This window comes from Oncorhynchus gorbuscha, linkage group LG22, assembly GCF_021184085.1.
Source record: "Oncorhynchus gorbuscha isolate QuinsamMale2020 ecotype Even-year linkage group LG22, OgorEven_v1.0, whole genome shotgun sequence".
Classification (NCBI taxonomy): Eukaryota; Metazoa; Chordata; class Actinopteri; order Salmoniformes; family Salmonidae; genus Oncorhynchus; species Oncorhynchus gorbuscha.
Window position 1 is genome coordinate 49184937 of NC_060194.1, and position 15386 is coordinate 49200322.

Sequence of the window (15386 nt, forward strand, 5' to 3'; positions counted from 1 at the left end):
ACAATACAATCCACTACACTATGCACTATACAATACACAATACAATCCACTACACTATGCACTATACAATACACCATACTATACACTATACACCATACTATACACTATACACTATACTATACAATACACAATACAATCCACTACACTATGCACTATACAATACACCATACTATACACTATACACTATACTATACAATACACCATACTATACACTATACACTATACTATACAATACACCATACTATACACTATGCACTATACAATACACCATACTATACACTATACACTATACTATACAATACACCATACTATACACTATACACTATACACCATACTATACACTATACACCATACTATACACTATACACTATACACCATACTATACACTATACACCATACTATACACTATACACTATACTATACAATACACCATACTATACACTATACACCATACTATACACTATACACTATACTATACAATACACCATACTATACACTATACACCATACTATACACTATGCACTATACTATACACTATACACTATACACCATACTATACACTATACACCATACTATACACTATACACTATACTATACAATACACCATACTATACACTATACACCATACTATACACTACACTATACACCATACTATACACTATGCACCATACTATACACTACACCATACTATACACTATACACCATACTATACACTATGCACTATACAATACACCATACTATACACTATGCACTATACAATACACCATACTATACACTATACACTATACTATACACTATACACCATACTATACACTATACACCATACTATACACTATGCACTATACTATACACTATACACTATACACCATACTATACACTATACACCATACTATACACTATACAATACGCCATACTATACACTATACACCATACTATACACTATACACTATACACCATACTATACACTATACACTATACACCATACTATACACTATACACTATACACTATACTATACACTATACACCATACTATACACTATACTATACACTATACACTATACTATACACTATACACTATACACCATACTATATAATACACCATACTATACACTATACACTATACACCATACTATATAATACACCATACTATACACTATACACCATACTATACAATGCACCATACTATACACTATACACTATACACCATACTATATAATACACCATACTATACACTATACACTATACTATACACTATACACCATACTATACACTATACACCATACTATACACCATACTATACACTATGCACCATACTATACACTATACACCATACTATACACTATACACCATACTATACACTATACACTATACACCATACTATATAGTGCACCATACTATACACTATACACTATACACCATACTATACAATACACCATACTATACACTATACACTATACACCATACTATACACTATACACCATACTATACAATATATCATACTATACACTATACACTATACACCATACTATACACTATACACCATACTATACACTATACACTATACACCATACTATACACTATACACTATACACCATACTATACAATGCACTATACTATACACTATACACTATACACCATACTATACAATGCACCATACTATACACTATGCACTATACAATACACCATCCTATACACTATACACCATACTATACACCATACTATACACTATACTATACAATACACCATACTATACAATACACCATCCTATACACTATACACCATACTATACACTATACACTATACTATACAATACACCATACTATACACTATACTATACAATACACCATACTATACAATACACCATACTATACACTATACACCACACTATACACTATACTATACAATACACCATACTATACACTATACTATACAATACACCATACTATACAATACACCATACTATACACTATACTATACAATACACCATACTATACACTATACTATACAATACACCATACTATACAATACACCACACTATACACTATACTATACAATACACCATACTATACAATACACCATACTATACACTATACTATACAATACACCATACTATACAATACACCATACTATACACTATACACCACACTATACACTATACTATACAATACACCATACTATACACTATACTATACAATACACCATACTATACAATACACCATACTATACACTATACTATACAATACACCATACTATACACTATACTATACAATACACCATACTATACAATACACCACACTATACACTATACTATACAATACACCATACTATACAATACACCATACTATACACTATACTATACAATACACCATACTATACAATACACCATACTATACAATACACCATACTATACAATACACCATACTATACACTATACACTATACACTATACTATACACTATGCACTATACACCATACTATGCACTATACACCATACTATACACTATACACCATACTATACAATATACTATACACTATACACCATACTATACACTATACCATACACTATACTATACACTATAATATACACTATACTATACACTATACTATACACTATACTATACACTATACACTATACTATACACTATACTATACACTATACTATACACTATACACTATACTATACACTATGCACTATACACCATACTATACACAATACACCATACTATACAATACACTATACTATACACTATACTATACACTATACTATACACTATACACTATACTATACACTATACTATACACGATACTATACACTATACACTATACTATACACTATACTATACACTATACTATACACTATACTATACAGTATACTATACACTATACTATACTATACACTATACACTATACTATACACTATATTATACACTATACTATACACTATACTATACACTATACACTATACTATACACTATGCACTATACACCATACTATACACAATACACCATAGTATACAATACACTATACTATACACTATACTATACACTATACTATACACTATACACTATACTATACACTATACTATACACTATACTATACACTATACACTATACTATACACTATACTAAACTATACACTATACACTATACACTATACTATACACTATGCACTATACACTACACTATACACTATACACTATACTATACGCTATACTATACACTATACTATACACTATACTATACACTATACTATACACTATACACTATACTATACACTATGCACTATACACCATACTATACACTATACGCCATACTATACACTATACACTATACACCATACTATACACTATACAATACACCATACTATACACTATACTATACACTATACACTATACTATACACTATACACCATACTATACACAATGCACCATACTATACAATACACCATACTATACAATACACCACACTATACACTATACACCATACTATACACTATACTATACACTATACACTATACTATACACCATACACCATACTATACATTATACTATACAATACACTATACACTATACACCATACTATACACTATACTATACACTATACTATACACCATACACCATACTATACACTATACTATACACTATACTATACACTATACACTATACTATACACTATGCACTATACACCATACTATACACTATACACTATACACTATACAATACACCATACTATACACTATACACCATACTATACACTATACTATACACTATACACTATACTATACACTATACACCATACTATACACTATACACCATACTATACACTATACACCATACTATGCAATACACCATACCATACACTATACACCATACTATACAATACACCATACTATACACTATACTATACACTATACACTATACACCATACTATACACTATACACCATACTATACAATACACCATACCATACACTATACACCATACTATACACTATACACCATACTATACAATACACCATACCATACACTATACACCATACTATACAATACACCATACTATACACTATACTATACACTATACACTATACACCATACTATACACTATACACCATACTATGCAATACACCATACCATACACTATACACCATACTATACAATACGCCATACTATACACTATACTATACACTATACACTATACACCATACTATACACTATACACCAAAATATACAATATACCATACTATACACTATACTATACACTATACACCATACTATACACTATACACCATACTATACAATACACCATACTATACAATACACTATACTATACACTATACACCATACTATACAATACACCATACTACACACTATACACTATACACTATACACTATACTATACACCATACAATATACACTATACACTATACTATACACCATACAATATACACTATACACCATACACTATACACAATACACCATACTACACACTATACACTATACACTATACACTATAGACCATACACTATACACTATACTATACACCATACAATATACACTATACACCATACACTATACACTATACACCATACTATACAATACACCATACTATACAATACACCATACTATACAATACACTATACTATACACTATACACCATACTATACAATACACCATACTACACACTATACACTGTACACTATACACTATACTATACACCATACAATATACACTATACACTATACTATACACCATACAATATACACTATACACCATACACTATACACTATACACCATACTATACAATACACCATACTACACACTATACACTATACACCATACACTATACACTATACACCATACTATACAATACACCATACTACACACTATACACTATACACTATACACTATACACTATACTATACACCATACACTATACACTATACACCATACTATACAATACACCATACTATACAATACACTATACACCATACTATACAATACACCATACTACACACTATACACTATACACTATACACTATACACTATACACTATACACCATACTATACACTATACACTATACACTATACACCACACTATACACTATACACTATACACTATACACCATACTATACACTATACACTATACACTATACACTATACACCACACTATACACTATACACTATACACCACACTATACACTATACACTATACACCACACTATACACTATACACTATACACTATACACTATACACTATACACTATACACCACACTATACACTATACACTATACACTATACACCATACACCACACTATACACTATACACTATACACCATACACTATACACCATACACCACACTATACACTATACACTATACACTATACACTATACACTATACACCACACTATACACTATACACCATACACCACACTATACACTATACACTATACACTATACACTATACACTATACACTATACACTATACACTATACACTATACACTATACACTATACACTATACACCATACACCACACTATACACTATACACTATACACTATACACTATACACTATACACCACACTATACACTATACACCACACTATACACTATACATTACACACTATACAATATACACTATACACCATACACCATACTACACACTGCACTATACTACAGTGGGGCAAAAAAGTATTTAGTCAGCCACCAATTGTGCAAGTTCTCCTACTTAAAAAGATGAGAGAGGCCTGTAATTTTCATCGTAGGTACACTTCAACTATAACCAAGCTGCTTACCTATTGCAGTTTCAGTCTTCTCAGCCTGGTGCAGGTCTACAATTTCGTTTCTGGTGTCCTTTGACAGCTTTTTGGTCTTGGCCATAGTGGAGTTTGGAGTGTGACTGTTTGAGGTTGTGGACAGGTGTCTTTTATACTGATAACAAGTTCAAACAGGTGCCATTAATACAGGTAACGAGTGGAGGACAGAGGAGCCTCTTAAAGATGAACTTCTTCTTCTTCTTATGGCTCTCACAGGTCTGTGAGAGCCAGAAATCTTGCTTGTTTGTAGGTGACCAAATACTTATTTTCCACCATAATTTGCAAATAAATTCATTAAAAATCCTACAATATAATTTTCTAGATTTTTTTCTCATTTTGTCTGTCATAGTTGAAGTGTACCTATGATGAAAATTACAGGCCTCTGTCATATTTTTAAGTGGGAGAACTTGCACAGTTGGTGGCTGACTAAATACTTTTTTGTCCCACTGTATATGCTATTCTATACACCACACTATACTATACACTATACACTACACACTATACTATACACCATACACTATACTATGCACTATACTATACAATACACTGTACACCATTCACTATACACCATATACTATACACTATACACTATACTATACCTTATATAATATACTATACACTATACCTTATATAATATACTATACACTATACACTATACTATACCTTATATAATATACTATACACTATACCTTATATAATACACTATATTATACACTATACCTTATATAATACACTATACACTATACTATACCTTATATAATATACTATACACCATACCTTATATAATACACTATACTATACCTTATATAATATACTATATACTATACTATACCTTATATCATACACTATACACTATACTATACACTATATAATACACTATACACTATACTATACCTTATATAATATACTATACACTATACTATACCTTATATAATATACTATACACTATACTATACACTATATAATACACTATACACTATACTATACCTTATATAATATACTATACACTATACCTTATATAATACACTATATTATACACTATACCTTATATAATACACTATACACTATACTATACCTTATATAATATACTATACACCATACCTTATATAATATACTATACACTATACACTATACTATACCTTATATAATATACTATACACTATATAATACACTATACTATACCTTATATTATACCCTATACACTATACTATAACTATATAATACACTATACAATACATTCATACAATAAGCTCCAACCAACAGAATCCAGAGCTGTATCTCAGCCAGCTGGAACAGACTCATCACAACCCACTGCTTCTCAGCTAAATAACAGGAGTATCCAGGTCCCGTATTCACAAAGAGTCTCACAGTAGGAGTGCTGATCTCGGATCAGATCCTCCCTGTCCATGGAGTTCTGACTCACTACAATCTAAATTGGCTACACTGATCCTAGATCAGCACTCTCTCTCTCTCTCTGAGACGTACCTTCAGGATGGACCTGTGGAAGAAGAGCGCCAGAAGTTGTATGAGGTCATAGACGACGTATCCATCTTTCTTCTCCACTCCGATGATGTTTGGAGGGTGGTAGGGTTTATTCACGTCCACCTTCGGGTTCTGGTTGAAGGGGAAAAAGCCAAACTGGAAGAAATACTTGATGACGATGGTGACCTAGGAGGGAAGATATAAACAGACAGTAATGTCGTCATTATAGGGTAATTATTCATGTCAATATGACAGACCGTCCAATCAATAAAAGCGGGGATGTATGTTTCATTCGGACCGGCATCGGTCAGACGTTTTAATCACTGACAGAATGTAGCCTAGAAGTCATCCTAGACTTCCTAGAATCAGTACAGCACACACTGACACAGCCTCCGAGCCTAAACATTATCCTCCAGCTAGAAACATTGTGTGCTGGTTTAGTTAATAATGACATAGGTCGGGGATTATATAACCACAAATATTTTCCTTAATTTCAGGAGCTTCATGGTCTTTGTGTAAACATAGAGACAGTCATTGTATAGAACCATAGAAAGTACCAGTCTAATGATTACAATGGTGTACATACAACAGATTAAACTAATGTAGTATTAGTTAATACCGCAATGTAAAGTAAACTATCATAGAATGAATAGGAATATATAAAGCATAGATAGAACCTCTTACACGACAGTGTCTGTCATGGACTACACAGATAGATATAATCTCTTACTCGACAGTGTCATGAACCACACAGATAGATATAACCTCTTACTCGACAGTGTCTGTCATGGGCTACACAGATAGATATAATCTCTTACTCGACAGTCAGTATCTGTCATGGGCTACACAGATAGATATAACCTCTTACTCGACAGTATCTGTCATGGGCTACACAGATAGATATAACCTCTTACTCGACAGTATCTGTCATGGGCTACACAGATAGATATAATCTCTTACTCAACAGTGTCTGTCATGGGCTACACAGATAGATATAATCTCTTACTCGACAGTGTCATGAACCACACAGATAGATATAACCTCTTACTCGACAGTGTCTGTCATGGGCTACACAGATAGATATAATCTCTTACTCGACAGTAAGTATCTGTCATGGGCTACACAGATAGATATAACCTCTTACTCGACAGTATCTGTCATGGGCTACACAGATAGATATAACCTCTTACTCGACAGTATCTGTCTTGGGCTACACAGATAGATATAACAGATAGATATAACCTCTTACACGACAGTATCTGTCATAGACACAGATAGATATAACAGATAGATATAACCTCTTACACGACAGTATCTGTCATAGACCACACAGATAGATATAACAGATAGATATAACCTCTTACTCGACAGTATCTGTCATAGACCACACAGATAGATATAACCTCTTACTCGACAGTATCTGTCATGGGCTACACAGATAGATATAACAGATAGATATAACCTCTTACACGACAGTGTCTGTCATAGACCACACAGATAGATATAACAGATAGATCGAACCTCTTACTCGACAGTGTCTGTCATGGGCTACACAGATAGATATAATCTCTTACTCGACAGTGTCATGGACCACACAGATCGATATAATCTCTTACTCGACAGTATCTGTCTTGGGCTACACAGATAGATATAACAGATAGATATAACCTCTTACACGACAGTATCTGTCATAGACCACACAGATAGATATAACAGATAGATATAACCTCTTACTCGACAGTATCTGTCATAGACCACACAGATAGATATAACAGATAGATATAACCTCTTACACGACAGTATCTGTCATAGACCACACAGATAGATATAACAGATAGATATAACCTCTTACTCGACAGTATCTGTCATAGACCACACAGATAGATATAACAGATAGATATAACCTCTTACACGACAGTATCTGTCATAGACCACACAGATAGATATAACAGATAGATATAACAGATAGATATAACCTCTTACACGACAGTATCTGTCATAGACCACACAGATAGATATAACAGATAGATATAACCTCTTACTCGACAGTATCTGTCATAGACCACACAGATAGATATAACCTCTTACTCGACAGTATCTGTCATGGGCTACACAGATAGATATAACAGATAGATATAACCTCTTACACGACAGTGTCTGTCATAGACCACACAGATAGATATAACAGATAGATAGAACCTCTTACTCGACAGTATCTGTCATGGGCTACACAGATAGATATAACAGATAGATATAACCTCTTACACGACAGTGTCTGTCATAGACCACACAGATAGATATAACAGATAGATAGAACCTCTTACTCGACAGTGTCTGTCATGGGCTACACAGATAGATATAATCTCTTACTCGACAGTGTCATGGACCACACAGATCGATATAATCTCTTACTCGACAGTGTCTGTCATGGACTACACAGATAGATATAACCTCTTACTCGACAGTATCTGTCATGGGCTACACAGATAGATATAACCTCTTACTCGACAGTATCTGTCATGGGCTACACAGATAGATATAATCTCTTACTCGACAGTGTCTGTCATGGACCACACAGATAGATATAATCTCTTACTCGACAGTGTCTGTCATGGACTACACAGATAGATATAACCTCTTACTCGACAGTATCTGTCTTGGGCTACACAGATAGATATAACAGATAGATATAACCTCTTACACGACAGTATCTGTTATAGACCACACAGATAGATATAACAGATAGATATAACCTCTTACACGACAGTATCTGTCATAGACCACACAGATAGATATAACAGATAGATAGAACCTCTTACTCGACAGTGTCTGTCATGGGCTACACAGATAGATATAATCTCTTACTCGACAGTGTCATGGACCACACAGATCGATATAATCTCTTACTCGACAGTGTCTGTCATGGACTACACAGATAGATATAACCTCTTACTCGACAGTATCTGTCATGGGCTACACAGATAGATATAACCTCTTACTCGACAGTATCTGTCATGGGCTACGCAGATAGATATAACCTCTTACTCGACAGTGTCTGTCATAGACCACACAGATAGATATAACAGATAGATATAACCTCTTACACGACAGTGTCTGTCATAGACCACACAGATAGATATAACAGATAGATATAACCTCTTACTCGACAGTGTCTGTCATGGACTACACAGATAGATATAATCTCGTATTCGACAGTGTCTGTCATGGACCACACAGATAGATATAACCTCTTACTCGACAGTGTCTGTCATGGGCTACACAGATAGATATAACCTCTTACTCGACAGTGTCTGTCATGGACCACACAGATACAGTATCTTCATTTGACCAGCAGGAAGACAATGCTTCAGCAACCGTAAATGTGAACTATTATCTGGATTATAATCTATGGACATTGACAGGGTTTATTGTAAAAGAAAATAATAATAATAATCTAATTAAGATCCTACACCTGTAGAACTGTATGTGTTTCATGTGCAGGAACTCTAAGTAGCAAATTGCAGTATAAAGTATAATATCCAATACAATCCTGTAATCATCCAGTAGTCAAACACATTAGACTAAAGGATTGTATACTATAAATAATACCAAATGGTTATCATAGACAGAACCTCTACTGTAGCAGTATACGTCTTAATGTACTGTCCATTACCTCAGTGTATACAATGGCAGTCATCCAGAACCTCTTACTGGGTCTAGGTACCGACAGCATGGCCCAGAGGAAGATGAGGATGGGGAGGACCAGGGTGACGCAGGAGGCTGACAGCATGTTGTTGAGGATGATGACTAGGTAACACACCATCTCAGAGTGGGCCACCAGCATGTTATACAGGGCGTAGACCAACTGGAGCACCAGGGGCTGGCCCACATAGAACCGCTCCGACCGCTCTAGCTCCTCATCATGGAACATCCTGATGTGGGAGTGGGGGTGAGAGAGAGAGAGAGAGAGAGAGAGAGAGAGAGAGAGAGAGAGAGAGAGAGAGAGAGAGAGAGAGAGAGAGAGAGAGAGAGAGAGAGAGAGAGAGAGAGAGAGAGAGAGAGAGATTGAGAATTAAGGAGGGGGACAGAGAAAGGGGGAGAGATGTGGTAGATAGAAAAAGTGTGAGAGCGAGAGATAGAGAAATAGAGAAATAGAGAGGAGAGAGAGAGAGAGAGAGAGAGAGAGAGAGAGAGAAAGAGAAATAGAGGACACTGTGGTAGGATAGAGATAGACTTGTGTCTAGACTCATTTAATGCTAAACAAAAACACAAGAAGCTAGTAGTTGAGTCCACTCACTAGTTGAGCAATAGTAGAAGTAGTAGTAGTAGTAGTAGAAGTAGCAGTAGTAGCAGTAGTAGTAGAAATAGCAGAAGTAGTAGCAGTAGTAGCAGTAGCAGTAGCAGTAATAGCAGTACTAGTAGAAGTAGTAGCAGTAGCAGCAGTAGTAGCAGTAGTAGTAGTAGTAGCAGTAGTATCAGTAGTAGTAGCAAAAGAAGTAGTAGTAGCAGAAGTAGTAGAAGTAGTAGTAGTAGTAGAAGTAGTAGTAGTAGTAGTAGTAGTAGTAGCAAAAGTAGTAGTAGTAGTAGCAGCAGTAGCAGAAGTAGTAGTAGTAGTAGTAGTAGTAGTAGGTCTTCCGGTTCCGGTTGGAGCGAGTGGTCGCATCTGCACTTCGCTCCCGCGGGTAGTATAACTTTTTCATTATATTTCATTATATCACAACGGTTTGATTTGTCTAATCTTAGCAATTTCTTCTCAGCTAGCTACATAGCCGTCTTTGTATCAAAGATAATTGCGTAATTATCGTATTTCGCCGTCCTAACGTAGTCTTCACTAGCTAGCTAGCTAACGTCCACTGATTAGCTGCACTGGAGAAACTATTACACTCAACTGAACGACTTGATTAGTGTAGTGTTAGCTAGCTACATAGCTGCCTTTGCTGTCTTCGTATCATCGTATCCAAGATAATTGTGTTGTTTAGGTTTAGAGTGTGTAGTCTTAGAGTGATTATCTTAATTTACCGAGGTTAGCTAGCCAGCTATTTGTCGTCCTTAACGTAGGTGACTCTGCTAGCTAGCCAACGCTAGCCAACGTCTTCTGTATAGAACTCAACTACCCGGTCGCATTCACAGGTAGTATCACATTTTCACTTCATTTCATTACAGTACAACGGTTTGATTTGTTTGATCGTAGCTAGCTACTTAGCTAGCTACATAGCCGTCTTTGTATCAAAGATAATTGTGTAGTCTAGAGCGATTTTCTAGGTTCGCTAGCCAGCTATTGTCGTTCTTTTAACGCAACGTAACGTAAACAACACTGCTAGCTAGCCAGCTAGCCCCCGAATAGCAACACTGCAGAAACTATTACACTCAACGGAACGACTTGATTAGTGTAGTGTCAACAACGCACCCACTGCCAGCTGGCCTACTTCAGCAGTACTGTATCATTTTAATCATTTTAGTCAATAAGATTCTTGCTACGTAGCTTAACTTTCTGAACATTCGAGACGTGTAGTCCACTTGTCATTCCAATCTCCTTTGCATTAGCGTAGCCTCTTCTGTAGCCTGTCAACTATGTGTCTGTTTATCCCTGTTCTCTCCTCTCTGCACAGACCATACAAACGCTCCTCACCGCGTGGCCGCGGCCACCCTACTCTGGTGGTCCCAGCGCACGACCCACGTGGAGTTCCAGGTCTCCGGTAGCCTCTGGAACTGCCAATCTGCGGTCAACAAGGCAGAGTTCATCTCAGCCTATGCCTCCTCCAGTCCCTCGACTTCTTGGCACTGACGGAAACATGGATCACCACAGACAACACTGCTACTCCTACTGCTCTCTCTTCGTCCGCCCACGTGTTCTCGCACACCCCGAGAGCGTCTGGTCAGCGGGGTGGTGGCACCGGGATCCTCATCTCTCCCAAGTGGTCATTCTCTTTCTCCCCTTACCCATCTGTCTATCGCCTCCTTTGAATTCCATGCTGTCACAGTTACTAGCCCTTTCAAGCTTAACATCCTTATCATTTATCGCCCTCCAGGTTCCCTCGGAGAGTTCATCAATGAGCTTGATGCCTTGATAAGCTCCTTTCCTGAGGACGGCTCACCTCTCACAGTTCTGGACGACTTTAACCTCCCCACGTCTACCTTTGACTCTTTCCTCTCTGCCTCCTTCTTTCCACTCCTCTCCTCTTTTGACCTCACCCTCTCACCTTCCCCCCTACTCACAAGGCAGGCAATACGCCGACCTCATCTTTACTAGATGCTGTTCTTCCACTAACCTCATTGCAACTCCCTCCAAGTCTCCGACCACTGCCTTGTATCCTTTTCCCTCTCGCTCTCATCCAACACCTCCCACACTGCCCCTACTGGATGATATCGCGCCGTCCCAACCTTCGCTCTCTCTCCCCGCTACTCTCTCCTCTTCCATCCTATCATCTCTTCCCTCCGCTCAAACCTTCTCCCACCTATCTCCTGATTCTGCCTCCTCAACCCTCCTCTCCTCCCTCTCTGCATCCCTTGACTCTCTATGTCCCCTATCCTCCAGGCCGGCTCGGTCCTCCCTCCCGCTCCGTGGCTCGATGACTCATTGCGAGCTCACAGAACAGGGCTCCGGGCAGCCGAGCGGAAATGGAGGAAAACTCGCCTCCCTGCGGACCTGGCATCCTTTCACTCCCTCCTCTCTACATTTTCCTCCTCTGTCTCTGCTGCTAAAGCCACTTTCTACCACGCTAAATTCCAAGCATCTGCCTCTAACCCTAGGAAGCTCTTTGCCACCTTCTCCTCCCTCCTGAATCCTCCGCCCCTCCCCCCTCCTCCCTCTCTGCAGATGACTTCACAACCATTTTGAAAAGAAGGTCGACGACATCCGATCCTCGCTTGCTAAGTCAAACGACACCGCTGGTTCTGCTCACACTGCCCTACCCTGTGCTCTGACCTCTTTCTCCCTCTCTCTCAGATGAAATCTCGCGTCTTGTGACGGCCGGCCGCCCAACAACCTGCCCGCTTGACCCTATCCCCTCCTCTCTTCTCCAGACCATTTCCGGAGACCTTCTCCCTTACCTCACCTCGCTCATCAACTCATCCCTGACCGCTGGCTACGTCCCTTCCGTCTTCAAGAGAGCGAGAGTTGCACCCTTCTGAAAAACCTACACTCGATCCCTCCGATGTCAACAATTACAGACCAGTATCCCTTCTTTCTTTTCTCTCCAAAACTCTTGAACGTGCCGTCCTTGGCCAGCTCTCCCGCTATCTCTCTCTGAATGACCTTCTTGATCCAAATCAGTCAGGTTTCAAGACTAGTCATTCAACTGAGACTGCTCTCCTCTGTATCACGGAGGCGCTCCACACTGCTAAAGCTAACTCTCTCTCCTCTGCTCTCATCCTTCTAGATCTATCGGCTGCCTTCGATACTGTGAACCATCAGATCCTCCTCTCCACCCTCTCCCGAGTTGGGCATCTCCGGCACGGCCCACGCTTGATTGCGTCCTACCTGACAGGTCGCTCCTACCAGGTGGCGTGGCGAGAATCTGTCTCCTCACCACGCGCTCTCACCACTGGTGTCCCCAGGGCTCTGTTCTTGGCCCTCTCCTATTCTCGCTATACACCAAGTCACTTGGCTCTGTCATAACCTCACATGATCTCTCTTATCATTGCTATGCAGACGACACACAATTAATCTTCTCCTTTCCCCTTCTGATGACCAGGTGGCGAATCGCATCTCTGCATGTCTGGCAGACATATCAGTGTGGATGACGGATCACCACCTCAAGCTGAACCTCGGCAAGACGGAGCTGCTCTTCCTCCCGGGGAAGGTCTGCCCGTTCCATGATCTCACATCACGGTTGACAACTCCATTGTGTCCTCCTCCCAGAGCGCCAAGAACCTTGGCGTGATCCTGGACAACACCCTGTCGTTCTCAACCAACATCAAGGCGGTGGCCCGTTCCTGTAGGTTCATGCTCTACAACATCCGCAGAGTACGACCCTGCCTCACACAGGAAGCGGCGCAGGTCCTAATCCAGGCACTTGTCATCTCCCGTCTGGATTACTGCAACTCGCTGTTGGCTGGGCTCCCTGCCTGTGCCATTAAACCCCTTCAACTCA

The 15386-nt window shown here is 38.1% G+C and overlaps 1 protein-coding gene across 1 annotated transcript in view; it reads right to left on the bottom strand.

The window, feature by feature from the left end:
• The window catches only part of LOC124009465 (piezo-type mechanosensitive ion channel component 2-like), a gene marked incomplete at its 5' end in the record, with an annotated part of 249921 nt that overhangs the window by 29003 nt on the left and 205532 nt on the right, over positions 1-15386 (bottom strand). The window contains 2 exon segments of the mRNA XM_046321275.1: positions 7297-7479; positions 10967-11225. Coding sequence (XP_046177231.1) covers positions 7297-7479; positions 10967-11225 — 442 coding nt within the window.